This window comes from Canis lupus, chromosome 36 (assembly GCF_048164855.1).
Source record: "Canis lupus baileyi chromosome 36, mCanLup2.hap1, whole genome shotgun sequence".
In the NCBI taxonomy this organism is placed as follows: Eukaryota; Metazoa; Chordata; class Mammalia; order Carnivora; family Canidae; genus Canis; species Canis lupus.
In genome coordinates this window covers 24,496,233-24,523,994 of record NC_132873.1, presented here as the reverse complement: position 1 = coordinate 24,523,994, position 27,762 = coordinate 24,496,233, and the positions used below count along the sequence as shown (strand labels likewise).

At 38.0% G+C, this 27,762-nt stretch overlaps 1 protein-coding gene and 1 long non-coding RNA gene across 8 annotated transcripts in view; one reads left to right on the top strand and one right to left on the bottom strand.

The window, feature by feature from the left end:
* Nucleotides 1–235: 235 nt before the first annotated feature.
* Nucleotides 236–27,762, top strand: LOC140625427 (uncharacterized). Of its 6 annotated transcripts, none has more exons than XR_012024769.1 (5): nt 236–402; nt 2,638–2,805; nt 3,039–3,146; nt 17,918–18,062; nt 18,705–18,948. It is a non-coding gene; the product is annotated as an uncharacterized lncRNA (long non-coding RNA). The 6 variants fall into 6 exon arrangements; XR_012024770.1 differs by lacking the exon at nt 236–402 and adding an exon at nt 1,604–1,809; XR_012024765.1 differs by lacking the exon at nt 236–402 and adding an exon at nt 1,605–1,905.
* The window catches only part of GTF3C3 (general transcription factor IIIC subunit 3), a 42,080-nt gene continuing 17,729 nt past the window's right edge, over nt 3,412–27,762 (bottom strand). For both annotated transcript variants that reach the window (XM_072812704.1, XM_072812705.1), the window contains exons 5-18: nt 27,397–27,588; nt 26,721–26,886; nt 25,040–25,187; nt 24,745–24,814; nt 22,001–22,104; nt 20,924–21,095; nt 18,712–18,914; nt 18,041–18,142; nt 16,224–16,359; nt 13,464–13,701; nt 12,679–12,869; nt 10,520–10,644; nt 6,659–6,811; nt 3,412–4,814 (exon numbers count right to left, since the gene is read on the bottom strand). In XM_072812704.1, coding sequence (XP_072668805.1) covers nt 4,692–4,814; nt 6,659–6,811; nt 10,520–10,644; nt 12,679–12,869; nt 13,464–13,701; nt 16,224–16,359; nt 18,041–18,142; nt 18,712–18,914; nt 20,924–21,095; nt 22,001–22,104; nt 24,745–24,814; nt 25,040–25,187; nt 26,721–26,886; nt 27,397–27,588 — 2,123 coding nt within the window. In that variant the 3' untranslated portion in view covers nt 3,412–4,691. The remainder of the gene's footprint in view (nt 4,815–6,658; nt 6,812–10,519; nt 10,645–12,678; nt 12,870–13,463; nt 13,702–16,223; nt 16,360–18,040; nt 18,143–18,711; nt 18,915–20,923; nt 21,096–22,000; nt 22,105–24,744; nt 24,815–25,039; nt 25,188–26,720; nt 26,887–27,396; nt 27,589–27,762) is intronic.

The following is a 27,762-nucleotide window of genomic DNA, read 5'->3' as shown; positions in this document are numbered from 1 at the left end:
CCGGGCCACGCGCGCCGGCGCCTCCACCCGAACAGCACAGGCCGCGCCGAGAAGCAAGTCTCCCAGCGTGTGGGCGTGGAGGGGGCGCCACGAGGGCCACGAGCGCCACGAGGGCCACGGCGCCTGCCTGCCTCGCCCTTCCCTCTCCTGGCCCGACCCTCCTCGGAGCGTCGACGCGGGCACCCGCCGCCCTCGCCTAAAGCGTAGGCGGCCCCGCCACCCCTCGGCCTGGCTGGCTTCCCTCGGCTCTGCCAGCGGCGGACGCGGGCGCCATTACGGGGCTGCCGGGCAGTGCCGGGCTCTGGGGTCGAGGGAGCAACCCCGGAGGGCCCGGCGGCCGCGGCACGCGACGGGGACAGGCTTCAGGGGCCGGCTCGGGAGGGGACGGACTTTTCTACCCAGGTACAAAAAATGTGAGCTTTTGGGGGGAAAACGTTAAACGCTGGCATAACCGCCCCGACAAGGAAACGAGGGGCTCCGCTTGCAGACTCGCAGGCCTCTACTGCCACCTACTGCGGACGCCGCGTCCTGGGGCTCGGCCCAGAGCGAGCAGCGCCGCGCCGGGGTGCGGCCTAGGGCCCCGCGGCGGGCACGGAAGCGGCTTTAAAAAAGAATAAAACTGTAAGAAAAAAAAAAAAAATTCATTGCAGTAATGGTTTCCCCCCGCGGGAAGGACAACCAGGCCGCCGAACACGTCCAAATACGAACGCGTCTCGAAGCTCCGGCCGCGGCCACACACAACTTCCCGTGCAGCCTCCAGTTTCCTCCCGAGGTTTCCTCCTCTTAAAGTCTCCATTTTTCCTGGTGACAATTTTCCCGACCTTCCCACCGGATCAGTTTCAGCAGCTACACGCCGGGCGTCATCAGCTCGGATCTTCGCCTGTTTCCCTTCCCTTCTCTTCTCGCCGCGCGCGCCTTCGCACCTGCGGCTCCTAATGCCGCCGCATCTCTACTTCCCGCGTCGCGGCGCTTGGCGGCCCCGGCCCCGCCCTTCGCTCCCGCGGAGCTGTCGCTGCAGGGGCTCCACCGACGCCGCCGCCCCCGCCCCGACGCCCCTCCTGACCCGCCGCCGCCGCCCCCGCCCCGACGCCCCTCCTGACCCGACGACGCCGCCCCTCCCGCCCCGACGCCCCTCCTGACCCGACGACGCCGCCGCCCCCGACCCGACGCCCCTCCTGTCCCGCCGCCGCCGCCCCCGACCCGACGCCCCTCCCGACCCGACGCCGCCGCCCCCGACCCGACGCCCCTCCCGACCCGACGCCGCCGCCCCCGACCCGACGCCCCTCCCGACCCGACGCCGCCGCCCCCGACCCGACGCCCCTCCCGACCCGACGCCGCCGCCCCCGACCCGACGCCCCTCCCGACCCGACGCCGCCGCCCCCGACCCGACGCCCCTCCCGACCCGACGCCGCCGCCCCCGACCCGACGCCCCTCCCGACCTGACGCCGCCGCCCCGACCCGACGCCCCTCCCGACCCGACTCCGCCCCTGACCCGCCGCCCGCCCCCCCCCGCCCGCCCGCCGTGGTGGTGGCGGGAGGGGCCGAGGGGCCCCAGGCCAGGGCAGCGCTGCCCGGAAGACGTCGCCGCCGCCGCCGCCGCCGCCCCCGGGCCCGGCGCCCCCTCGGGCCTGCGGAGACCCGTGGCGTCAGTCCGCTTGCTTCCCGCTGCCCCGGCCGTGTGCCTCGCCCATTTGCCGGCCGCCGGCCGTGCGTGCGCTGGCCCGTCCTCGGGCTCGTCCTCGGGCTCGTCCTCGTCCTCGTCCTCGCGGACTCCCTCCGCGGCGCCCGCTCGGCGGCCGGGCTCCCCAGGTCCCCGCCGAGGGCCCCCTGCGGGAGGACTGAGCGTCCGCCGTGCTCCCCGCGTCGTCGCCCGTTGGACCGCTTCTTCGGGATGCCTCGAAAGTTGTAATTGGCAGTTGGGCTTGGGGCTCCGGCCCGGGGGAAGGCGCGTGGGTCTGCGGTACCGCGGCGGCCCGAACCCGCCTTCGCCTTCCGCGCCCACGTGCGCAGACTCAGCCCCCACGGCAGCGCGCACAGCCCTGCTCGGCCCGGAGCTTCGGAGGCCGCCTGGTGGCTCCCCGCCCGCCCGCCCGCCCTTCAGAAAGCCGCGGGAAAGCACGACGGCTGAATAGGGATTGTGTGGCGGGACTATTTTTGGTGCAAATAACAGAAAAACTCTAGCCAGTCTAAATTTTAAAGTGGAATTGTAAAAAAAAAAAAAAAAAAAAAAAAATTCAGGACGCCCGGGTGGCTCAGCGGTTTAGCGCCGCCCTCAGCCCAGGGCGTGACCCTGGAGACCTGGGATCGAGTCCCGCGTCGGGCTCCCGGCATGGGGCATGGAGCCTGCTTCTCCCTCTGCCTGTGTCTCTGTGTCTCATGAATAAAGAAAAAAGAAAAAAAGCGGAATTGTAGAATTGGGTTAATCTTCTACAATGAACCCATGGGTAAGAACACAGCTTTAGAAAGGACAGGCATGGGAACCGGAAAACCTCTAGGAACCCTTGGAGTTTCCTCTGCATCTCCCAGCTCTGCTTGATACATAGATTCTGTTTTTCTTGCTCAGTGGGAGGGGTTAACTGCTAGTCAGCCCACAGGGAAAGCAGAAAATGTCTTCTAAACTCTGTTTCAATCCTACAGAAAAACCCCATCTCACTCCTAAATTCCCAAGGACGGAGCGAGGAAACTCCTGATTGGCCCAGCTTGGAGTGGGAGACGCTCAGTTTATTAATCAACAGAGACCAATAGAAAAAAATCTTACTGTGTGAAGTGGCTGTCAGCATCCCCTGGCTGGAGTGAGGATGATAGGTAAGAAAGTATCAGCTTTTTGAAAGGCACTTCCAAAGAGGTTTACTTACTACAAGGCTTTTTTAGTAGGTTGAAGGCCTAGTGGACAGAAGAAAATAACAGCTATTCTCCATTTTCTTTCTAAAATAAACATGCTCAATGTTTATGTTCTTACTCTGAGCTAGAGTAAGTATGTTCCTATGAAGGAGCTTGCTAGTGATCTTGAACATGACATTTAATTTCTCATTTATAAGGTGGCGATAAGAAGATCAGCAATAATACCGACCTTGCAGGTGATTCCCTGAGAGGAGCAGAGACATATCTAGAGTACCCAGCCCTGTACTTGGCACACTCAGGAAATGGTAGCTTTGCTTTTAAATGCTAAACAGATTCATGCAATGTCAACTTTTTTTTTCTTAGAATACTGCTAGAGAGAGTTAAGTTTCCTGCAAGGCTGTTCAGCACTTCAGCTGGAGTCATAGCATAGTTTATTTATTTATTTTTTCCATAGCATAGTTTAATTCAAAAGAACTCAATATAGAATACTCAATTTCACGAGATTCAAAGATATTAGCTTTATCAGTACCACAAATGGCATGAAATAAAACATATAAGCATGTGAAACTGTTTTAATTATAAAAATAGAATTTATTTAAATTATATACACATTTAAATACACACAGAATGCACGATACATTTACTTATTATATACAAATTTTGCTTTCCAACTACAAAGTTATGTATACAGGATAAAGGGTGATAAGAATTCCTAAAGCCCTCGCTGTATTTCTTTGACCATTAAGTCTCATACTTGGTTTCCTCTCACAATTACACTACGTCTTATAATCCACACACATATTACAGCATTTTCCCCTAAAAAGAAACTCTCAAAAGATGTTAGTAGACCAATGCTATATCTTAAAAGTATTGTTATTTAGATTCAAGAACATATCATATTTAATAAAAGTTTAATCTAGTTTTCGTAGTTTATCATAGCAATACTTTATCCATATACCTAGCCTTCTTACATTCCTAGTGATCTTGAAATGCAACCTATGTCACGTTATTGAATGTGGTCCTCTCTTTTCTATTTTTTTTGTCAGAAAGCCACCAACATTGATAATGCGTTTTTTTTTTTTTATCTGCTTCAGAACAGGATGTTCTGAATTATGCCAGCCTACCAGGTCTCGATCTATACAACAAAGATACATGCAGGTGAAAAGTAAAAGATTAACTCAATTATGTGTCTTCCTACTACATAACCATTTCAAATAGTTATCTGAGGAGCTAAGTGAATTAATTACATACTTGTGTTGATATGAGCAAGAGTCCTAACTCATCTTTCCTTTAGTAAGCAACTTCCTTCTTATGTATTTGAGAAACTGCCCGTGCAATAGCAACGGGGCACAAATAAATTGGATGACTCAACAATGATAATGTAGGCAGAAATGCAACAAACATCTCCTTCAAATGAATATATATTCAAGTTTGAATATGCAAATTCTGTATTTAAAGAATGTACTCAGAGGTCATTTCTGCCCTAATATTGTATTCCAAGCACCCATCACAGGGCCTAGTACATAGGTGTTTAACATATAGTTCCGAATGCACAGATGAATGAAGAGTAAAAAATCAGCATATTCAACCCCAAGCTGGCTTAAAGGTTAACATTATCTATTTCATCTTTGGGGACAATTTTGCTAAAAAATATTAAAAGAAAATGACAGAACAATATACAAATTCTTGTAGGAATAATTTTGCTTATCTATCAAAAGATCATTATCACATATGAAAAATTAAATACACAGATAATTCTGAAATTGTAATTTCCATTTTGGGGTTAATATTAAGCCCTTAGAAAATATTGGTCCACACACAGAGCACCATGCTTCTTTCTCAGTTGTACTTCATATAGTGCAATAGGTATACAAAAGCTTTTGAGCCATTCCAATATTCCCACTGCTCTGATAAATGAGAGACAAGTTGTAGGCAATGTCTCTTCGTAAGTCTAACTGGTCAACTTCCATTCCCTAGGAGGGAAAGATACATGACTGAGTTGTATTTCAGACTGACAACCAGGACAATTTTATGGAAAATACTGTTTCGTAAGTGTAAGCTTTCAAATATTAAAATTCATGATACTAAAAAAAATAAAACTAGGCATATACCTTGGACCTAAATTTTTATTAGGTAATGCTGACTCAGTTAATCATTGTAATATTAAGTAATCACTGTAAATTAAGTGCATTATTAAATGATTTAAAATGTCTAGCCAATAGTTAAAGAGTCTCACAAGCCATAGCTGAATGAGCTTGGATGAATTAGGAATTTAGAATTAAAAAAATGAAACCATAAAAGAAAAAAAATATTATTGAATAATATAATAATATAATCTTGAATAGGAAAGGACCTCCTAAAAAAAAGAAAACAAAAAACGGAAAGGACCTCCTGGGGCACCTGGGTGGCTCAGTGGTTGAGCAGCCTTTTGCTCAGGTTGTGATCCTGGGGTCCTGGGACCAAATCCCGCACCGGGCTCCCTCTGCCTATGTCTATGCTTCTCCCTCTGCCTATGTCTCTGCCTCTCTCTGTGTCTCTCATGACTAAATAGATAAATCTTTTAAAAAAATAAAAAAAAAAAAGAAAAGAAAAAAGGAAAGGCCCTCTTAAGTATAATAGCAAAAATAGGAACTAGAAAGGAAAAAGTTAATAGATATGATTTCATTAAAAAATGTAAAACTTACACATTTAAAAAGACATAAATAATAACACAAATGACCAGATGGGGAAAAAAAATACCTGTACTATATAATAAAAAGGCACTTACAGGATAGGTATAGGAAGGCATACACTTAATTAATCATAGCAATTACCCTAAGGGTATTATTACCTTTCGTCCTACTTAAATAGCAAAGCAATGAACTCAATGGAATAGGTTAGATCTATGTTTCTAAATCTTCCCCAATACAAAATTTTGGAGTCAACTGTAAAAATATCTGCAACAATGAAAATGATGCCTATAAAGCTTAAGGAGCAATACCTAAAGGTATGTATGAATGACACAAAAGTATATATATTTCATCAGCATAACTATAAAAATATGTATTTACTTGTTTAATGACTAATGTTGAACAAGGGTAATACAAAACAGTTGTGAGGGTATGTGAGGAGTGAGGATTATGAGTGCAACTTAAAAAAATTAACAATGAAAATACTTTTTCTTCAGAAATTAAAATAAGAATTAGACTTTAGACATAGATTATCATAGTATTAGCAACACTTTATACTATCTTAACATGATCTTAAAAGAAAATTTATACTGGTCTTTCATCTTTATAAAGAAATATATGTTAGTTACACGTGAACTTGAAAATGAACAGTGAACTATATTAATCAATACTCTGGCTTACAAAAAAAAAAAAAATACTCCGGCTTTCTGTCTCCCAGCTCATACCTGTAAACCACAGGGGCTACCTTAAGGTAACTGAAATGTCATAACCGCAAGTTGTGTATGTCCACATGGTTGCTGATCAGGTCACAAGGCCAGAATGCCAAGGATCTGCTTGTTGCTGAACACAATTACGTAAATACATTCAATAAATAAAGAAAATACACTCTAATTTATTTCACTGTCTGGACTACAACATGAACTAACTGCACTCACTTCTCTGTAGATAAAAGGACTCATCAGTTTTTAAAGTAAATCATACAGGGGTACCTAGGTGGCTCAGTTAAACACCAATTCTTATTTTGGCTCACGTCATGAAGTCTCCTTGAGATTCTCTCCACACACACCCATCCCCCCCCCCCCTCACGTGTGTACACACACTCTCTATTAAATGAATCTTAAAAAAAAAGAAAGTAAACCATACAATACCTCTACCACAAGTGGAGGGAGATCCAGGGCCTTCTGATAATAGTGGATCGCAAGATGAATCAGCCCCAGTTGGTGAAGGCCACGGCCCAAGTTATAGAATGATTCCTGGCAGGGCCCACGGATACTGAGGTATCGATTAAGAAAGGAAAAGCCCTACCAAAGAGATCAACAATTCAGTATTATACTGATTTGCCAAGTATGTATTTGAACCAATATATGTGTATTCTGTACAGGATATAAATATTAAAAAAAGAGACAGTCTCATCCTAAGAGAACCTATGTCTGCAGCATAGTGTCACATCACAGAGTAGTCAAGACCTCTTCTGAAGATATAAAAGATCTTTTTTTTAACCTAAGGGCAAAAACAGTCACACAAAACAAAGCCAAAGTCACAGATCCGTAATCTATAATCTTACATCAAAGATCCATAATCTTTCATAACACAGGAGTTCTTTTTTAAGGTTCCAAGTTGGTTTTTGTGACATTACAGGCCAATAAATTTTTGATTCAAGATGTCTAAAAACTGGAGCAAAAATATAAAATCTGAACCCTTATAATGACAATGATAATTTTAGAAAGGTTCTTCTCAGGGACAAACTCACTTGACTATAACTTCTGGGTAAAGGGTATCTTTTTGTTAGTCACCTCTCAGGACCTTAATGAATTCTTAACCCAAAAAACTTTTTTTTCCCTTGAAAGCTTCTGACTCAGACCTTATGGAAAAACTGATTATTTCAGAGCACAGCTGTACTAATGCAGGCTCCATGTGTGTCACAGTGTCCAAAAAGTAATAACTTGCTTCTTCACCTTCTCCTGCATTCATTTTCCTCTTTAATGTAGCTTCAAGTTACCACCAACAGAGTTACAAACTGCAGAAGTACAAGTGTCCTATGTTAAGTAATGAAATAAAAATGTATTACCTGTGAGTATAGAATATAAAATGCAATCTTTTGGATCTGCCTTCTAAATAAATGGTCACAAATTTTTTCTTCGTTAAATAAATAATAAAAATTAATGGATTCTTTAGAATTAAAGCATTTTAGAGATAAAAATAATTATCTTCACTAAATAAATCACACATTTTGCATAATAAAAGAGCCCACTTATGTGGGCTGACCTCTATGCCAGTGAAAATTACGGCTGTCTGTTAAGTACAGCCGATAAACTATTAGTCTCAGAGAAATATCGAATCTTCATATTTTAAGATGATAAACTACAAAAATCTGAGAATGAATAGTAATCCCAGATGAAATGTTACAACCCGAATAAACTTGCAGGTCTTTTGATACAATAATAGGATTTGAGTTACCTGTTGCATTTTTAAGAAATTAACAAATTTAGGAGACCTATGAAATGCTATTCAAATAACTAGTGATTTAAAAACTAGGTAATGGGGATAACCATTTTATCTCTTAGGTATATGAATCAAATATAAAAACTGCAAAAATACGACAATTTTTAATGAACTATAAGCAAAAGTATGTGACAAAAGTATTAAAAATGTGATATTTCTAATATTTTTATCACATCATCCACTAAGGGCCCAAATATACACTGTCTATAAAATACTAAATATAGATATAAGAAATCATAAAAGGCTTACTTTCATAGTATAATATAAAGGTAAGAAAGGCAGTAAAACATATGAAATTAGTTTGTTTTTAAGTACTCCAAAGGGAAATTAACTATGGTCATGTTGCATAAATAGGTTCATAAGAAATTAAAACAATTTAAGAATCATGTTATTAACAATAAAACTTGTTTTTAGAAACTTTTTTTAATGGAAAATGTTCAACACACACAAAAGTACAAGAGATTAGGACAACAAACTCCCATACGCCAATCTCCTGTTGTTTAATCTCTATCTCCAACTGATTAAAAACTGCTGTTTAACTATAATTTGAAATTTAGCTTCTAAATTACTTTGAAGTATATAAATTTTTTTTTCTACCAGGCCAAAAAACTACATTATTTTAACTATTTGATAATGAGTCAATCCATCAAAACTTCCCATCAATATTTATCAGAATATAAGCTTCATAAGGGCAGGGAATTATTCTGCCTCTATACTCATTGCTATATCCTCAGTTCCCAGCACATTGGGTGCTCATTACATATTTTTTGACTTACAAACAATCCTCCATTACTTAATACAGCAAAAGTATCCATTAAGACAAAAAAAAGCATAGAGCAAGAAGTGGACAAATACCACAAATAAATACCCAAGAAAAGGAGAATTTCTGGGTTTTTAATTTTTTACTTTGTATTATGAAAATTTTCAAATATTCAAGCGAGTACATTATAATGAACCTCAATATCCATCTTTAACAATTAACATTTGAACTTAGGCTTTCTTTTTAACCATTTTACTTTAAAAACCAAAACAAAAAATCCTTTACTCAATCCTGCCACTCCATTCAAGCCAACATTTTCTTTCTTTTCATAACTACTTAAAAAAATATGTCTTTACATGCATCAAACATATAAACATAAAAATGACATAAAAGTTTTATGGATACAGTAGTGAACAAAACAGAGACTCCCTGATCTCTTGGGAATATATATATATTTTTTTTTTTGAGAGAGAAAAAGAGCGAATGTGCACGTGGGGGGTGGGGCAGAGGAAGAGAGAATCTTAAGTAGGCTCTACCTCACAACCCTGAGATCACAACCTGAACTAAAACCAAGAGTCGAGGGATCCCTGGGTGGCGCAGCGGTTTAGCGCCTGCCTTTGGCCCAGGGCGCGATCCTGGAGACCCAGGATCGAATCCCACGTCGGGCTCCCTGCATGGAGCCTGCTTCTCCCTCTGCCTATGTCTCTGCTTCTCTCTCTCTCTCTATCATAAATAAATACAAAAAATAAAAAAATAAAAAATAAAACCAAGAGTCGGAAGCTTGGGAGGCGTCTCAGTGGGTGAGTGTCTGCCTTTAGCTCAGGGTGTGATCCTGGGATCCCAGGATCGAGTCCCCCTTCGGGCTTCCTGCAGGGATCCTGCTTCTCCCTCTGCCTGTATCTCTGCCTCTCTCATGAATAAATAAATAAAATCTAAAAAAAAAAAAAAAAGTCAGATGCTTAACCAACCAACCGAACCACCCAGGTGCCCCTGGAGATTATACTTTTATTAGAGAAAACAATCTATAAAGAAAAGTAAACAAAATAAAAAGACCAATTTCAAATTGCTGTAAGAACCAAGAAAGCTTTAAAGGACCAATTTGTTAGTGATGCTAACACTAACAATGCTGATGCTGTAAGGAAACAGTCACATAATCACATATTCATACGTTACTGGATCCATACATTTTTTGTCATTTATTTTTAAAGATTTTATTTATTTATTCATGAGAGACACACAGAGAGGCAGAGACACAGGCAGAGAGAAGCAGGCTGAGGGGAGCCCAATGTGGGACTCAATCCCAGGACTCCGGGATCACGCCCTGAGCCAAAGGTAGAAGCTCAACTGCTGAGCCACCAAGCATCCCTGTATGTATATATTCTTTAAACAGACTTATAATAAATCAATCTTCAGGACCTAGAAAACTGAAGGCCTCAGGTGGCTCCAGAGTATAAGGAAGCATCCAGATTCTGTGTCGTCTTTTTTGTTTTTTCCTGTGTCTTCTTTCTATATTATTTGGCTATGTCCCCTTTCTACATGGCTACATAAGTCTTAGCCAGGAGTACTACTAGAGGTGGAGTGCATGAGTGCTGAACACAAGGAGGTGTTGGGAATTCTCAACGTGTATACTAAGCAGATGTTACTTTTGAAGCAGGACACTAAAAGCATTAAGTATATTCTAAAAGCATTAAGTATATTCACTTTTAAAGAACATAAAACCAAGTAATGAGAAATCCAAATAAATTACCTGCACAGTAAGAGCATGTCTCCTTAATACATACTTCTGAGATGCCATGTGAATAAACGTTAGGCCTATACAGAGGCTATAGAGAGGTTCATGGGGATGGGTGCGAAAGGCTTGCACATATTGTCCTGAAAAAAGATCATGTCAGATGGTTTGACATGAGCATATTTCCTTATGTATTGACTTATTCAAATATGTTTTATGGCTAAATGGTACTGATTTTACATATGCAAAGTGTGCTTTCTAAAATATCAACCAGATGCACCTTAATTTGAATTTAAAAACAATGTATAAGATATGATAAAATTAGGAGGATTTACCTATAAATGTATCCTGACTACAAAGATTAAATATGAGCAACTAAAAGTAACTTTCTTTTAGGCACAGCTAGACATTTCCACGTAGAGTAATAGTTCCAAAATAAACAATTTATTAATTGTGATCACAATGTATTTTATGACCTTAAATCTATTTTAAAAGAAATAAGGGAATGTGTCTTTTGGCAAATTCTTTTGTAAAATTAATCGATTTGTCTTATAAATTCAAATATGCTGGATCATGGAGCTGAGAAAAAGAAAAATAGTTCTGTTTTGTTTTTTAGATTATGGGTATTGTTTCCTCAAAAGTAGCACTATTTTGTTTTTCCTGAGAAAAAGATGTTTTCCTTGTTTCCATGTATTCTATAAACGCAATTATTTCATGTCAAAAGCTTAAGTATATGAGATAGGGGAATTTAAGCAAATTTTTAAGCAAAATTTTCTTATAAAGGGATGACCTATAATTTATCACACAGATAAAAACCTTCATTCTTTCTAGCTTCTATGCCAGAAGGAATGGCACCTCAGAATCTCTTTAGCAGCACAGATGGTAGACTACCATTTGGACTTTTCTATTTTTACCCTCTATAAAAGGTCTTAAGTATAAGAAAACAATCTAAATCTCTATTTTACATTTCCTTAACATTAAACAAACAATTCCAAAAAGCGCAAACAGTAGAGGACAGTCTCAACACCTGATGTTCAAGATTACCTACTGAACAATTATAAAAATACCAGCCATACGTGAAGAAACATTAAAGTATTAAATAGCCAATATCCCAGTTTATTCAGAAGTAAACACTAACTTTTAGCAGCAAGAGATACATGCCTCATTTTAAGTTTAAACTTTTGCCTAGGTATTTTTCTACTTGTTTGCTTCTGATTATTACAGAAAATAAAGTAATTAATTTTTCCTGAGCTTAATTAGATTAGCAAGCACCGTGTAAATAAATCTTGACATACTTACCTCCTAAAGGAACAAACTATCAGCAAATTTTTTTTTTTTTTTTTTAAGATTTTATTTATTTACTTGACAGAGAGAATGAGAACATGAGCAGGGGGAAGTGGGAGAGGGAGAAGCAGACTCCTCGCTGAGCAGACTGCCTGATGTGGAGCTCAATTCCAGGACCCTGGGATCATGACTTGAGCTGAAGGCAGATGACTGACTGAGCCACCCAGGCACCCCTCAGCAAATCTTTATCCTTTTTTTGTATTATAGCAGATTAAAAACAGGTGGCAAAATATCCATAATAAATGAAAATTATTTTAAAAACAAGCCAGGGTGCCTGGGCAGCTTGGTTGGTTAATAACACTTCCAGCTGTTGATTCTGGCTCAGGTCATGAGAAAGAAGCCCTGTGTCGGGCTCCATGCTGGGTGTGGAGTGGAGCCTGCTTAAGATTCTCTCTCACTCTCTCTTGCTCCTCCCCTGCTCATGCATGCTCCCTTAAGAAAAAAAAAAAAAAAATCAAGCCTAAGCTGGAAGAGTTATTGACCTTTAAAATGAACTAGGACTTACTTCAGTTTTCTGAAACCAAAGCTTCAAGAGGAAAATAAATACTAGAATTAATTATAATCATTGTTGCCAATACTTATAAGCGATTTATTTACTGTATGTGCCAGGGCATTTTTAAACACTTTAGATTAACTCATTTAATTTTCACAATAATCTATAAGGTAAGGTCCAATTATTACCTCCATTTCAGAGATAAAGAGACTGACATAGGGGAGGTACAATAATTTGTCATGAGGGAGCTGCTATATAAACACAGGTATGCTGCTCTTGAGAACTAGCTGTTAACCACCACACTATCCACACTTGACAAAGTCATGTCCAGGACACTTACCGAGTGCATGCTTAAAACTACCAGATACAAACGCATTGTGTCCATTTAAGACACACAGGGCATGATTCTCTGGGTTTTTCAGCATTAGGCGAAGACAGAAACGATGATGTCGCACTTCTTGGGAGTGCATGGTAACCTGATTGAAAATGTTCCAGAGCTGAGGTTTATTGACATTTTCCATTACCATTACCCTAAAATCGCAGAAAGAGGGCAAGGGGAAGAAATCACATAAAAAGAAAAACTTTTGATTTCTAAGAATGAAATCCTTCAGTGCCGCAAAATCCTCCACAGAAAAGCAGATTGTCTCAATCTATTTAAACAGAAACATTTACACAAAGATTTTTCCCAGAAAATGCTGCTTAAGTTAGTATTTCTACATCTTGTTTGTTCTTTTCAACAAAACTTTTATTTAAACCAGAAAGAATCAAGCGGTTTAAGTTTCACCATTTCCCCGCTGCCCCTACAACTGCAGTATGATGAACAGTGAATAATACCTAATAGTGTGTGCCAGATATTATTAAAAGACCTTATAAATAATTCACTTAACCTTCAAAATAATCCTTTCAGGTGGAGTATTATGATATCCATTTTATAATGTGGAGCTAAGGCACAAGAAGCTAAATACATGAGAAGGCATGCCTCTGAGAATCGCCAATGACGTAAATTAACCCGTAAGCAACAAGAGTTAAAATAAAACAACTTACTACTCTTGAGCTTGAGAGACTAAGTCAAAGTAAATACACATACTATTTCAAAGAATCTAAAATAAGTTATTGGAAAGTCACCTGATATAGTTGTAGGCCTTTCTGAAATTTTTGTCCAGTATTGCAGCAGAAAGACCAAAGTATTCTAGTTCTTTGCGTTTCTGCTTGTCATCATAAAATGAGTAATATTCCAATGAAGAATCCACAAGTAACTCAGCCTCTTGAAATCGGGACAGGTCACATAAGCAGTATATAGCCTTCAACAGAAGGTTCCACCAGTCATCTTTTGTCAAGACGCTTGTGAGTACAGCAAATATTGCTAAAATGATACCAGTGAAAATCAGGACACTGTTTTTCAGAAACAGCAGTATTAGAAAAATTCATATGATCAATTTTAAGGTTAAATTTAATAACCACAGTTCTATGGGCCTGAATTCTTGCCAACAATCTTCTGACAATGAAGCTGCTTGTTTACACTACCTTCAATACTAGCCACTCTTTCTGCTCTGCCTAACAATCTGCAATTCCAGGTAATTCTTACTTTGGATTTGTCTGCTACCAAGCCTAGCTACTTCATTTATATCTCTCGGAGCTCACTAGGATATATGGTCCTCCAGGGCAGAGTAAGTTTGTGTTCCATGACTGAAGTCAGATATAGGGTTCTACACATACAAGACATTCAAATGTTTGCTTAGCAAAGGACTTAAAATTCATACTTTGAGATTCAGACTGTTCTGATCTTTTTATAATCTCAATTATCTTTTCTCTACCTCAGAACTACTTTTCCCTAAAAATTTTGCCTTGTCTGAGAAAAATCAAAAGCCACAAAAACTTTTTAGTCTTTGACCCAGAATTCTGAGAATCTATCCTATAAAGTCAAAGATATGGCTACATAGGAACGCCTGGGTGGCTCAGTGGTTTGAGCTGAGCATCTGCCTTTGGCTCAGGGCATGATCCCGGTCTGGGGATCGAGTCCCACATCAGGCTCCCTGCGAGGAGCCTGCTTCTCCTCTCTCTCTCTCTCTCTCTCTCTCTCTCTCTCTCTCTCCCCCTCTCTCTTGTGTGTCTCTCAGGAATAAATAAATAAAATCTTTTTAGAAAAAGGATACATATATAGGGATGAATATGCTCACTCATGATTATCTACAAAAGAAAATTATCAGAAGCAACTGTATACCAAAAATAAGAGAATAAGCAAAGCATGAAACTGCTATCCAATGGAATACCACACATTCCTTATGAACAGCTATGAAGGGAAGACAGCAACACAAGAAAACATCTGTGACAAAATGCTGAGTGAAAAAATCAGAGTACAAAGGTGCATGTAACATTAAGGAGGCCTCATTCACCTTATCCTTACACACCAGTGTAATGTGATCCCCACCATGAGGAAATGAACTTAACATAAAAAACCTTACGAGCCTAAGAAAAACCAACAATGAATGTAAAATCAAAAAATATGGAAAGAAAAAATCAGGCAGGATCACATATACAGAAAAATAGAACTTAAGGAAATATAGTCTTAAACACATGAAGCAGAGAGTCTACCTTTCGGGTGGGCCCAGAATCTATGGACTGGAGAGATGGTAGGGCTCTGGGCATTTATGGCTAGCTTACGAGCAGCTGACCTTCATTCCTCTCCTGACTCTCCTCCCCTTCAAAACCTTGCTTATGTTAGTTCCTTATAATGTGCTTATAGAGATTCAGTTCTTCTGGATTCTAAAATCCTACCCCAAAAATAAAAAATAAAATAAAATAAAATAAAATAAAATAAAATAAAATAAAATAAAATAAAATAAAATAAAATAATAAAATAAAATAAAATAAAATAAAAATAAAATAAAAATAAAATAAAATAAATAAAATAAATAAATAAAATAAAATAAAAAAAAATAAAATAAATAAAATAAAATAAAATAAATAAAATAAAATAAAATAAAATAAAATAAAATAAAATAAAATAAAATCCTACCCCATGGTACACTGCCATGCTTGTAACAATTACTTAAAACATGTCTGTTGGGGATCCCTGGGTGGCGCAGCGGTTTGGCGCCTGCCTTTGGCCCAGGGCGCGATCCTGGAGACCCGGGATCGAATCCCACGTCAGGCTCCTGGTGCATGGAGCCTGCTTCTCCCTCTGCCTGTGTCTCTGCCTCTCTCTCTCTCACTGTGTGCCTATCATAAATAAATAAAAAATTAAAAAAAAACAAAACAAAACAAAAAAAAAACATGTCTGTTGAATTAATTAACAATGAAATAATTTTCTGCTAGACTGAAACCTGCAGTTTAGACTTCAAGTTTTCTGAGTAATAACCTGACCCAAAAATAACCTGATGCATTACCAGCTAAAAATCGATGCCTTTTAAAGTCATATTACTTGAGACTGGGTCAAAACAATTTAGTTTCAGAGTTTCTATGACTATTGCTACATTTGCCAAAACTGAATTTAATAGAGGATGAAATGTAACTGAAGTTACTGGACAAATATAATAATTTATATTGCCATCTAATCTTCACAAATTTCTTAAAATAAGGTTTATTTTCTTCTTAAAAAGTCAGAAGTTCTGTTTAGTTTTATCACAGGAAGATCCAAGATGTTTTCCTTTTAATTTTTAAAAGTAATTTACATAACCTAACCTTTCCTTTCTTTTTTAACATCAAATGAGTTTACTATACTTAAGGAATCTGGATAGAAAATTTCATTTTATTTGAGAAGGGTATATTTTTCAATTAGATTACTATCAGGTGATACTTCATGAGTATTTTTCAACTCAGCCAAAAATATAATTATATAATAAATAATAATATATATTATATAATAAAGCAAATGAATGTAATTACCTTTTGCATCACAATTTGCTGTCTCTTGGTCACTGTTGTCTGATATTTTGTCTCTTGACACTTTAATAAGGTAGAGATGCCTTTCTCCAGATTTGGAACTAGATATCAAACAAACTTGGGCTCTATTCATGGCTACCTGAATTAAAGATGATAATTTGAGATTTTTTAGTCATATAATTTCTTAAGATTTTAAGTCATCTCCACACCCAATATGGGGCTCAAACTCACAACCCGGAGATCAACAGTCGTATGCTCTATTGACTCAGTCTATGACTGAGCCAGCCAGGCACTTCAGTCATATAATTTTTTAAAGAAAATCTATGGGGGAGGCACCTGGGTGGCTCAGCCAGTGAAGCATCTGTTTTCCACTCAAATCATAATCTCAGGGTCCTGGGATTAAGCCCTGCATCAAGCTCTGTGCTCAGCACAGAGTCCACTTGTCCCTCTCCCTTTGCTCCTCCCCCTGCTCACATGCACTCTCTTTCTCAATTAAATAAAATCTAAAAAAAAAGAAGGAAGGAAGGAAGGAAGGAAGGAAGGAAGGAAGGAAGGAAGGAAGGAAGGAAGGAAGGAAGGAAGGAAAAGAAAGAAAAGAAAGAAAAGAAAGAAAATCTATGGGTCACAAGTACTGCAAGTGTGCCTAAAATCCTCTTTAGGAAAAAAAAGACGCCAAATTATCGTGTATTTTAACACTTAAAAGAGGATGAATAGACTTATTTTTTTACCAGAGGAATTGAGATCGTACCTTAGTAGGGAAAAAGAAGGCAACTGACATTAATTTATAACACACACACACACACACACACACACACACAACTATTTCCCTGCAAAAATGCAAGACTCAGAAATGATGTCACATGTGGAAAACATTTTTGCAAAGGGAATACTTTTAGCACACGGGAGTGTCTAAAAACATAACTGGTTATGCTATGGTTCTCACTTTTCTAGATATGTACTAGCAAAGATTTTATTTCACTTACTCTAGTTTACACTTTCATGTAAGCTTTCAATTACAGTCGACCCTTGAAAAACAGGTTTGAACTGCACAGATTCACTTATACATAGATTATTTATAGTACAATACAATGAATGAATTTTCTCTTCTAATTTTCTTAATATTTTCTCTTCTCCAGCTTCCTTTATTGTAAGAATACAGTACATAATACAGACAAAATACAAAATATGTGTTAATCAACTGTTCACATTATCAGTAAGGCTTCCAGTCAATAGAGGCTATCAGTAGTTAAGTTTTTAGGAAATCAAAAGTTATTCATGGATTTTCAACTGTGTTAGGGTTGGTGCCCATAATTCCCATGTTATTGTTTTTTTTTCCTCATGTTGTTAAAAGGCCAACAGTACATACCATTAACCTCTAAGTCTTCTGTCTACATCTGACTTTCATTTGTAAAAGTTTAATAGAGTAGAACAGTTACAAAACAGCTATAATCTATGTTTTAGCAAGATTCTCAGTCTATTTCTATCAGATAATTGTACTTCAAGCAATATCACATTCAAAACCACCAATTTTGTCAAGTTCTGGCAATAATAATGAATTTAATGTGAGTTAAAAAAACTTTTACCCAAACTTTAGTTAAATCCTAATCATGGTAATTTTTGTTTCTTTTATATTTAATTCTAAACTAAAATATATTTTCATTTTTAAACTAACTCAGCAATTTTGCTTTATACATTAGGATCAGGTTAAAGTCCTATGGGTCCAATGAATATTCTTCAAAATGGCTATAATCTATGTTTAAATCAAATTCTAAACCTTTAAAAAATCAACAATACTAATATACAGAAAGACCACTACCCACCTTTAAAAGCATGGCTAACATGGTAAGTAAAGTGTCCACATAACCACACATTTTGCCTTGGGAAAACAGCAAAGTAGAACGATGAAGCAATAACTTCAGTTCCTAAATAAATAAACATGATAATGTGACAAGACTGCTTTCTCAAAGTTGCATTGTTTGCACAGACAAGTTTTATTTTAGAAATCAACCTTAAGAACATTTGCTTTATGATCTTTCACAATTTAAGATCTAATTTTTTTTTAAGATTTTATTTATTTATTCACAAGAGACACAGAGAGAGAGAGAGAGAGAGAGAGGCAGAGACACAGGCAGAGGGAGAAACGACAGAGAGAGAGAGAGGCAGAGACACAGGCAGAGGAAGAAGCAGGCTCCATGCAGGGAGCCTGACGTGGGACTCGATCCCGGGTCTCCAGGATCATGCCCTGGGCTGAAGGCGGCGCTAAACCGCTGAGCCACCTGGGCTGCCCAAGATCTAATATTTTAGAAACTATAATTTACAATGTCTAACAAGAGGCTGAAACTTAAGTTTCAAAATCACTTTTCAAAAACACTGAATTTGATAGCTAAAATAAAGTTTTTGGATATATGCTGTAGAGACCTCTTTAATGGAGGAAAAAGTTCAAAAGTATAATCCACCAAGAAAAAATTTCCTTTTATGTGACAGACCCTACCTGCTGTGCAGCATTTGCATCTTGTGCTAAAGTATCTGGATCGTACATTGGTTCCAGAGCTTCCAGAGCTTTCTCAGGACGGCCCAGCTGCTGCTGAAGGGTGGAAAGTGAAATTCTTGCATCCAAATGAAGGGGAGCCAGATCAACCACTTTGCCATAGCTTTCTGCAGCACGTTCCATATAGCCTAAGGCCTTTAAACATTCTATGATGTTAAAATAAAGCATAAATATGATCTACAGATTTGTAAGCTTGCCAAGATTATTTTTCCAATTAAACATTACAGCGATATAAAAAGAACTGTAACCAAAATGAAATGCATATTTCAGTACTTCAAAACAACTATCCCTTCTCATCTCCCATCTACTGATTGATCAATCTATCAATTTCTCTAACTAAATCCAAATGGCTACAACGATGTAATCAACATAGATGTACAACTTTGGTCTCTTGCTTTATTCACTTAGCATTAAGCTTTAAACACTTCTCACATCTTCCTTACCATTTTGAATGGTTATAACATTCAACCTATTATTTATTTAACCATATCATCTGATATTTAGGTTATTTCCAAATATTCAGTCTAATAAATAACACTGCAGTAAAAATTTTCATGTATATAAACCATAGTTTAAAAACTGGCGAACCAATTTAGCCTACAGATGTGTTTTGTTAAGTCACAGTGCTATTAAAAATAATACGTGGTCTACATTTTTTAAAATTAGGATTTTTAGAACTCCCAAATTACTGGATTCTTTCAAAAAATCTAGATTTGGCAACAGTGTGTCTCTTGTTCCCAAATGGCATATCAGCCTATGCTGAGAAACAGCATCATCCTTTAGAGAGGATTCCCCAGTTCTCCCTTCTAGCCTTGGGCCTCTTCACTCACCCATTTCACTCATTTTTATTACTTTTTATTACTAACCCAGGTTCCTGGGTTTTGTGATCCCAAATATAAACTACCACCCCTCATTTCATTCAATTATTTCCTCAGGATAAGTTCTCAGAAGGGGAGTTATTGGACTCTATTCCTCAAACTTTATGTCAATCATTAAGTCCCAACAGTTGAACTCTCTCCACTGTAACAGTGACAACACTAATTTAGGCCTTTTTGATCTCATTTCTTTTTCACTACAATTACCTCCTAACAGTACTTTTGCCTCTAATTGCTCTCTTAAATCTCAAATTTCTCAACTCTGCTGAGTGTCATCTTTAGGTTAAACTTTTTTAACAGGCAATAAAAACTCCCAACTCCTTGCTCAGGTTTTTAAAATTCAAATACCACAAATAATATAAGTTTTTATGATGGTATCACATTTGTATCCATGTTCACTCATCCAAACAGTAATCTTTAAGTGTTTTTGCAATTTCAGATCTGACATATATCTCAAAATAACCCAAACTGTCAATCAATGCCTCTCTAGCTCTAGAGTGCTTTCTACCATTATATAATATTTTAAAAACTACTAGAACTTTCTGCCATCATGCAGTATTTTAGACAAAAACTATTCAAATTTTAATGCATCTTTAAGTGGATTCAATACAAAATGCTACTAGAGTATTTTTGGCTTTTCTACATTTAAGAAATTTAGTTAAAAAAAAAAAAAGAAATTTAGTTGTTTCTCTTAAATTATTTTTTCTACTTTTTTCCAGATTATTGTAAATTTAGATACAATAAAATGAAATTATACATATTACCCAATCTTGAGCATATCTGCAGCTCAGAGAACACAGAAAATACATTAACGTTTTTCTCAAAAATAACATGCTAAATATAAACTCATAAAAACTCTTTAAAAATTAGACTGCACCCCAGAAATCGGAGCCAATGGTTAAGACAGATAAAAGACATGTGTAAGTTATTTTTAACACAGGCATGTTAGTCCTACTTCATTCTGGTACCCCTAAGTGAATCATTTTTCCAAAGCATTAGTGTGGGGGAAATCACTCAGCGGCATACCAAGACAATTTAAAATCCTGACATTCGTAAGGTTGTTGAATCACTAATATTGTATACCTGAAACTAATGTAACATCGTATGTCAACTATACTCAAAAAACAAGCAAACGAAAAACCTGACTTTCAAAAACTGTCCTGAAACCAGAAATTTACTTTCACCAAGACATTAATATTTTAAAATAATCACTGCCATCTTGGGAAAGTTCTTGCCTGCCTATATGATTAAAACTACTCCCTTCCACAAAAAATTATTACCTGCATGCCGAAGCCAAACTACTGCAAGGTTGTATCTTTCAGAGCAGACTAGTGCACTAAGGAGGGGAAGTGCAGAATTATATTCACCAACATCCAGAAAAGCTTCAGCAACATCTAGATAGAGGTCTCCCATATCTTCCGGATTCTGCTCCACTAGTGTGGTCAAGAGAGGCTAGACCCCAAAATAAAAGCCGGCAGTCAAACATTCATTACAAACATGCGTATCTATGTATATTTCTCTTTTTACATCATATCTATTAGTTATCTGAGGCAAGCCCTTTAGAGCAGGACTTCATGAAAACAGGTTTAAATAATTTTTCTATTCATGTTCTGTATCTCTATTAAAAAAAACACATACTGCCATCATTCACTCATTTACCACATTACTTTTGAAGGCTTATTATAAGCAGACATGGCAGGCGCTAAGATAATGCTGACCTGCTGTGCTCTTCCTCTGCCAAGTCAAACATACCCAAGCTACAAAGCCTCTCTGTCTGCTGATAATTGTCATTATTCAAATGTCACCTTTTCTGAGAGACCTTTCCTAACCACCCTATTTAAAATTACAACTGCTACTCCCCTTCTCTCTTGTTTAATTTTTTTTCCCAGAGTATTTACCTCCAACTAACATCCTATATTTTACATACTTATTTTATTATCTATTTAATCCCATTAGAACAAAAGATCCATGAGGGCAGGGATTTATATATTGTATTTACTACTTTATCCTACGGTCTGCAAAGTATATGCCCAATAAATTTTTTTATTCAGTGAAATACTTAGTCTGAAGTTGACAAAAGAGAAGAGCTGGAGAAGAGCTGTCAGAATTTACCAACTCTCTAAAAAGCCCAATATCAAATTCTGATCTCTGGATTGTTCTCATTTTAAAAGAAGAACAAATTACTCTAAGCCCTGTTCAATTTTTATAAAATATTCACAAACACTTTGATGCTTATGGTGACTTCCTGGTTATTGAAAATGTGAAATTTAGGGTAAACTTACAATTTTTTGTCATCTAAAGAAAACAGTGTGAATTTGATGTGAAGTATCTCAAGTGCAGATCTTAATGTTACTTACATTAAGTGGTTCAAGGATGTTGAGATGCACAAGGCAGACCATCAACTTCACCGTGATATCTATTGGCACACCATCAGGTATACTGCAGGTAACATTCTCACCAGCTTTGGATCAGACACACAAAAAGTGGTTCCAAAACATAAGCTTAGAAAGTGGGCAAATGAAGCAAACTGTATCTTCTACGTAAGATCTCATTTACTTCACTCAGGGTAATTGATTCCATAGTCCATTCTAATGTGACCAACTCTATTACTAGGTTACTTCCTTCAGTCTGTCCTTTGGTAGGAATTATCCTTCCTATTCTTTTCCTAACAGTTTATCCACTAATCTGAAACTTACATAAACTCCCATACCTTCTATCAAAACTACAGAGAAAAAAAAAAGGAGAGAGAGAGACAAAAATGGCCAACAAGGATATATGAACTCTTTCTTTTTTAATTCAAAAGCCTCTTTTCAAGCTTCTATGATAAGGAGACTAAGAAAAGGATAAAATAAATACTATGTGGTTTTCTAAAACTTCATTATAGTAAAACAATTTTTAAAGTCCTGAGAAATCAAAGGAATTTTTATTCATATTTAAAATATTTTTAAAAAATTTTATATTTTGTAAAGCCTACTGAATTCCAAATAAGTTTCCATTTCAGAAAAAAACTAAAGCACAAAGAAACTTCAGAGACTTATTTCAGTGGTGGAATAAAATCTAAAATTATATTAAAATGAAATAACTTCATGTTTTATAGAATGCATCATATAAATTATAGAACTCCCCAAAATTACAAAATCATAGAAGGATTTGGACAAGTTTAATTAAGAGACTATTTTTATTACTAAGCTCCAATACAATAACTGATATAGAAAGCCAACTTAAAAAATTCAGTCTACTCAAGGAGAGTCCTAACATTTAAATTTACACTAGTCCATGAGCTCCATGAGGATAAGAACTAGTCTACTGGACTAAAGACTATATCCATAGCACAATTCTTTTGCAGACAGTGGCTATGGCATACCTACTAAAGATACAGTGTATATAGATGTATAAATCCAAAATCTGATTTCAGAAATAATCACAAAGTATAACTCAACTTTATGTTGAAAGTAAAACACTTGCTTAAAATCATGTAACTCAGGAAGATTGAAAATAAAAGGACAAAGATACAGTAGGCAAATGCAAACAAAAAGAAAGTAGGGATTCTGGACATTATCTTTAAAGTTATTTAATCAAACTCTAAGATGCCAAATTTCAAATGCACCATTATTTTATATACTAAGACAAACACCATTCCTTAAACTGTGACATATTATTGATTTATGTTAAGAGGTTTCCTGAATTTAGACATGCTAAATCATTAAGAAACTAAAGAAGGAAGGGTGGATCAACGAAACATGGCAAAATATATTAGACATCAAAATGACTAATAAATCTATAACTAAAACCTGAACATAACTCAATTTTTCCTTAATATTTTCAAAACAAAGGAAAGCAATAATTTTCAACAGGAATCTAACTTTTGGAAAGAAAGACCTTGAAGAAAATATGGCTGGCAAAACAATTTGAGAATTGGCTCTAGGTTAGGCCAGGTCTAAGAAAACTATCAAAATTGGCAGTTTTTCAGACGCCCTAATTCATGCTTTCATGCCATTCCAATTCCTACTCCATGCATACCACTCCTGATACTCAAGATCCTCAACCAAAGAACCCTATCTAATCCTGTCCATACCAAGTAGTGCTCCCACACCCTATGATCTCAGCCTGAAACACACTTTCCTCTGGGTGTTTACTTAAATTATGCTTCTAGAAACCTCTTCTATCCTAATATATTGCTCTTCTGTATTTTCCTGTGTCAGGTTTACTATAGAAAAAAAAAAAAAAAAAAGACCCAGATCAGTGAGAAATGCCATGTTCAAATGGATGTATTGAGAAATAAAAGGGATGGAAAATAGTAATTTTTTTAAGGATTTTAAAAAATTTATTCATGAGAGACACAGAGAGAGATGCAGAGACACAGGCAGAGGGAGAAGCAGGCTCCCTGCAGGGAGCCCAACGTGGGACTCAATCCCTAGACCCAGGATCACACCCTGAGCTTAAGGTAGGTGCTCAACTGCTGAGCCACCCAGGCTTCCCGAAAACAATTTTTTAAAAAGAATTCTTGTGGGGTGCCTGGGTGGCTCAGTCAGTTAAGAAGCTGCCTTCAGTCATGATCCCGGAGGTCCTGCAATGGAGTCCCACATCAGGCTCCCTGCTCCATGGGGCTGAGGAGGTGGGGCCTGTGGCCTGCTTCTCCCTCTCCCTGCCACTCCGCCTGCTCTGTGTTCTCTCAAATAAATAAATAAATAAATAACATTTTATTAAAAAGAAAAAGATTTCTTTTTTTTAATAATTTTTATTCTTTTTTTAAAATTTTTATTTGTTTATGATAGTCACAGAGAGAAAGAGAGAGAGAGAGAGGCAGAGACACAGGCAGAGGGTGCAGGCTCCATGCACCAGGAGCCCGACGTGGGACTCAATCCCGGGTCTCCAGGATCGCGCCCTGGGCCAAAGGCAGGCGCCAAACCGCTGCGCCACCCAGGGATCCCCAGAAAAAGATTTCTTGTGAGTAAATATTCACAAGAAAAAGATATGAAATCTCTATTGAAAAAAATGCTTCTGGTTAAACTTGTTTTGAGAACATTAACTATCAATTTCAAAATGCCACATTATAAACAAGAAGATTATGTACACTATCCTATGCAGAGGAAACTACAACCTTTATTCTCTTCTGAAGTTCCTTCTTCTGCATTTTTTTCCAGCACAATTCCAGAAAAATCTGTAATTACCTAAAAGAATGAAGGAAAAAAGTAAATGATACAATAGAGATATATGAAAAACTTTTTCACAATTCAAAGATTTGTACAGTTCAATTCAAATAATCCTTATAACATGTAAATGGACTAAGTAGTTTAATATATATAACTGAAGTGAGGAATTGTCAATTTGTAAGAATTTCTAAAATGCAGAAATGTGTCCAAAATCTAACAGAGAAACTTAATACATGTTCCTACCTCCAAAGCTTTGTCATAATGTTTGTTAGAAATGTAGAGTTCAGCTGCTATATTAACATCTTCCATGGAGACCAGGCCCTGATGTTTTGAGAAAGCTTCTTCAATTATGTTAATAGCTGAAGTAACATCATTGGCTTCATAGTAACTCCTAAAAAAATAAATGACAAAATGGATGAATATTTATTTCAGATTATAAAATTCATATTCTTGCTTACATCATCTAACTATTAACTATGATTTTCATTTTCTTAAAATTGGGGAGGAGAAAAACTTTTAAAATCATAATCACAGCTGATGCAGAAAAAAATGGGCAACATCAGTACAACAATGTCAATGTCAAGCATCTTACTGTCCAAAAGCTATGTTGTATCATTCTAGCTCATTCCCCCATCACCCAATTCCAAGCGCTCTTCCACCGCAGTGGGATCTACAAAGCATTCGTCTACCTGTTTCACTGTCCTGCTGTCTCCAACCCTCACTTTCCTCCTTCTCTACAGACCAACAATATAATTATACCTTTGTGCATCTCCTCACTGCTCCTGCCCTTTCCTCCCTTCTGATAAAGTCATGTGATAAACCCCAACCCTTGTTAATCCAAATATGCCTACTGTTCACCACCACCTGTCCAGCTAACCATGTTGACTAGACTCACTCTAAATTAATGACCACAAGCCTCAAGTGGGTCCACGGTGCTGATCAGCAATCTTGCTCCAGTTACCTCATCCAGCACTTTTCAAACTTGAATATGCATATATGCATACAAAATAACGGGGGATCTTGTAAAAAGGCATATTCTGATTCAGAAGAGCAGGGGTAGAACTGAGATTCTACACTTATGGCAGGCTCCCAGGTAATGCAAATGCTGCAGCAAGGCCCTAAGGACCTAGACAACTATTTCTCATCTCCTCTGCCTTCAACCCTCCAAAGCTCTCTGATCCTCACTCTCAGTTGACGACCTTGCTTCTTAGTTTACAAAAAGAACCAGATCATAACATCTGACATATTCCCAACACATCTTCCCACCTACACATAGCTATATCTTCTACCTTCTACAGTTAAAAGGCCAAATCCCAACTAGATCCCATTCTCTCCAACCTACCTACTCAAGGATATCACTCAAGCAATTGTTCCTTCTCTCACGAATCTTCAATGTGCTCCTCAATTGTGGATTATACCATCTGAATACAAATACATTGTAATTTTTCCCAACTTAAAATTTATCTCTTACCGTACAACCCATACCAATTATCTCCCCATTCCTCTACTCCCCTAGTAAATTTCTCCAAAGAGCTGCCTATCCCCAGAACTCCCACCCCATCTTCAATGTTAATAGTCTGTCCTCATTTATAAAATGATCTATCTAGACTATTTCAAATAGATGATCATCCCTCCTTCTTGAACTAAGTTACGGAGACCTGGCAACCTAATCATCCTTTTAGAACATGCCCCTGAACACTTGAAGGTAATTGTATATGCAAATTTTCGTAAGTAATCACATAGCTGATTTGGAAACAGAAAAGTATTGAAAGAAACCCCCATCTCTATAGTTAAGCACAATATAAAACGTAGGAAGTAAAACACTTTTTGAACCTAAAAAAATACACTCTACTTCAAATATGTGCTGTCTTCTAAATTAAGATGATTAATAGAAGGATCTATATATACTTCACTCCAAACTTACTTTGCCATATCTCTAGCCAACTGCATAAAACGTTCTCCATCAGATGGAGATAAAAGGTTTAAAATACGCCTATAACCATCCATTGCCATCTTATGATCTCCCATCTGTTCATAAAGGCTTGATCGCTCCCACAGATAGCGGACATTAGTAGGTTCATATTTAAGAGCTAAAAAGAAAAAAAATAATTACAGATTTATCACAAAAAGGGGTTCATGATACCTGGGTATAACCAATCCTCTTTTCAGAAAATTTAATAAACACTCTAAACTAATTCTTCAATAGAGCTAAGTGGGTTATTCTGGAACAAATCTACTTTCACAGGAACTCTCAACTAGGTTTAATCTAAGACCAGACAGAACCTGAATCTCTATATTAATCTTCATTTGGTCACTCTAATGTGATGTTAACCTTCAAGGAACAGCTTATATCCAACAATGAGCTTAGTAGGAAATTGAGGGCACTGTTCTTCTGCCAACTTTTGTGCTGTATTAGCTCACAATATAAAGTTGCTGATAAACATGAAAGCAGAGAAACCCCAAATACTTACCACTGGTATGCCAGAATATAAGGAAAAAATTTATTTCAGCTAACATCACCCCAGAGTAGCAAGTACAATTATTTAAAAATCTATTATGTAACATTTTATCAGACAAAATAAGAAAAATATTTTAATTACCTTTTGTGTAGCAAAAAATAGCCTGCTTAATATTGTCTTGTTCCAGAGACATTTCTGCCAATCTAACCCATTCTTCGGTGTCACTAGGATTTAAATGTGCAGCAATCAACTCAAACTGAAGAGATTTTTCCATGTCACCTTGGTCCTCATATATCATAGCAAGAGTGGAAAATGGCTCATAAGCCAGAGGAGCTATAATGAATTAAAAAACAAATTCTACTGGCTGAAGGAAGGCATGTGAAGACGTCGATCCTATTATTCAAGTTATGCATCTTTTTTTTAATGTTTAAACTCTTTACAACACAGTAGAGAATTACACAAACTTTTAATGGAATTTAGAATAAACATCTGATTAAATTTGCTTTA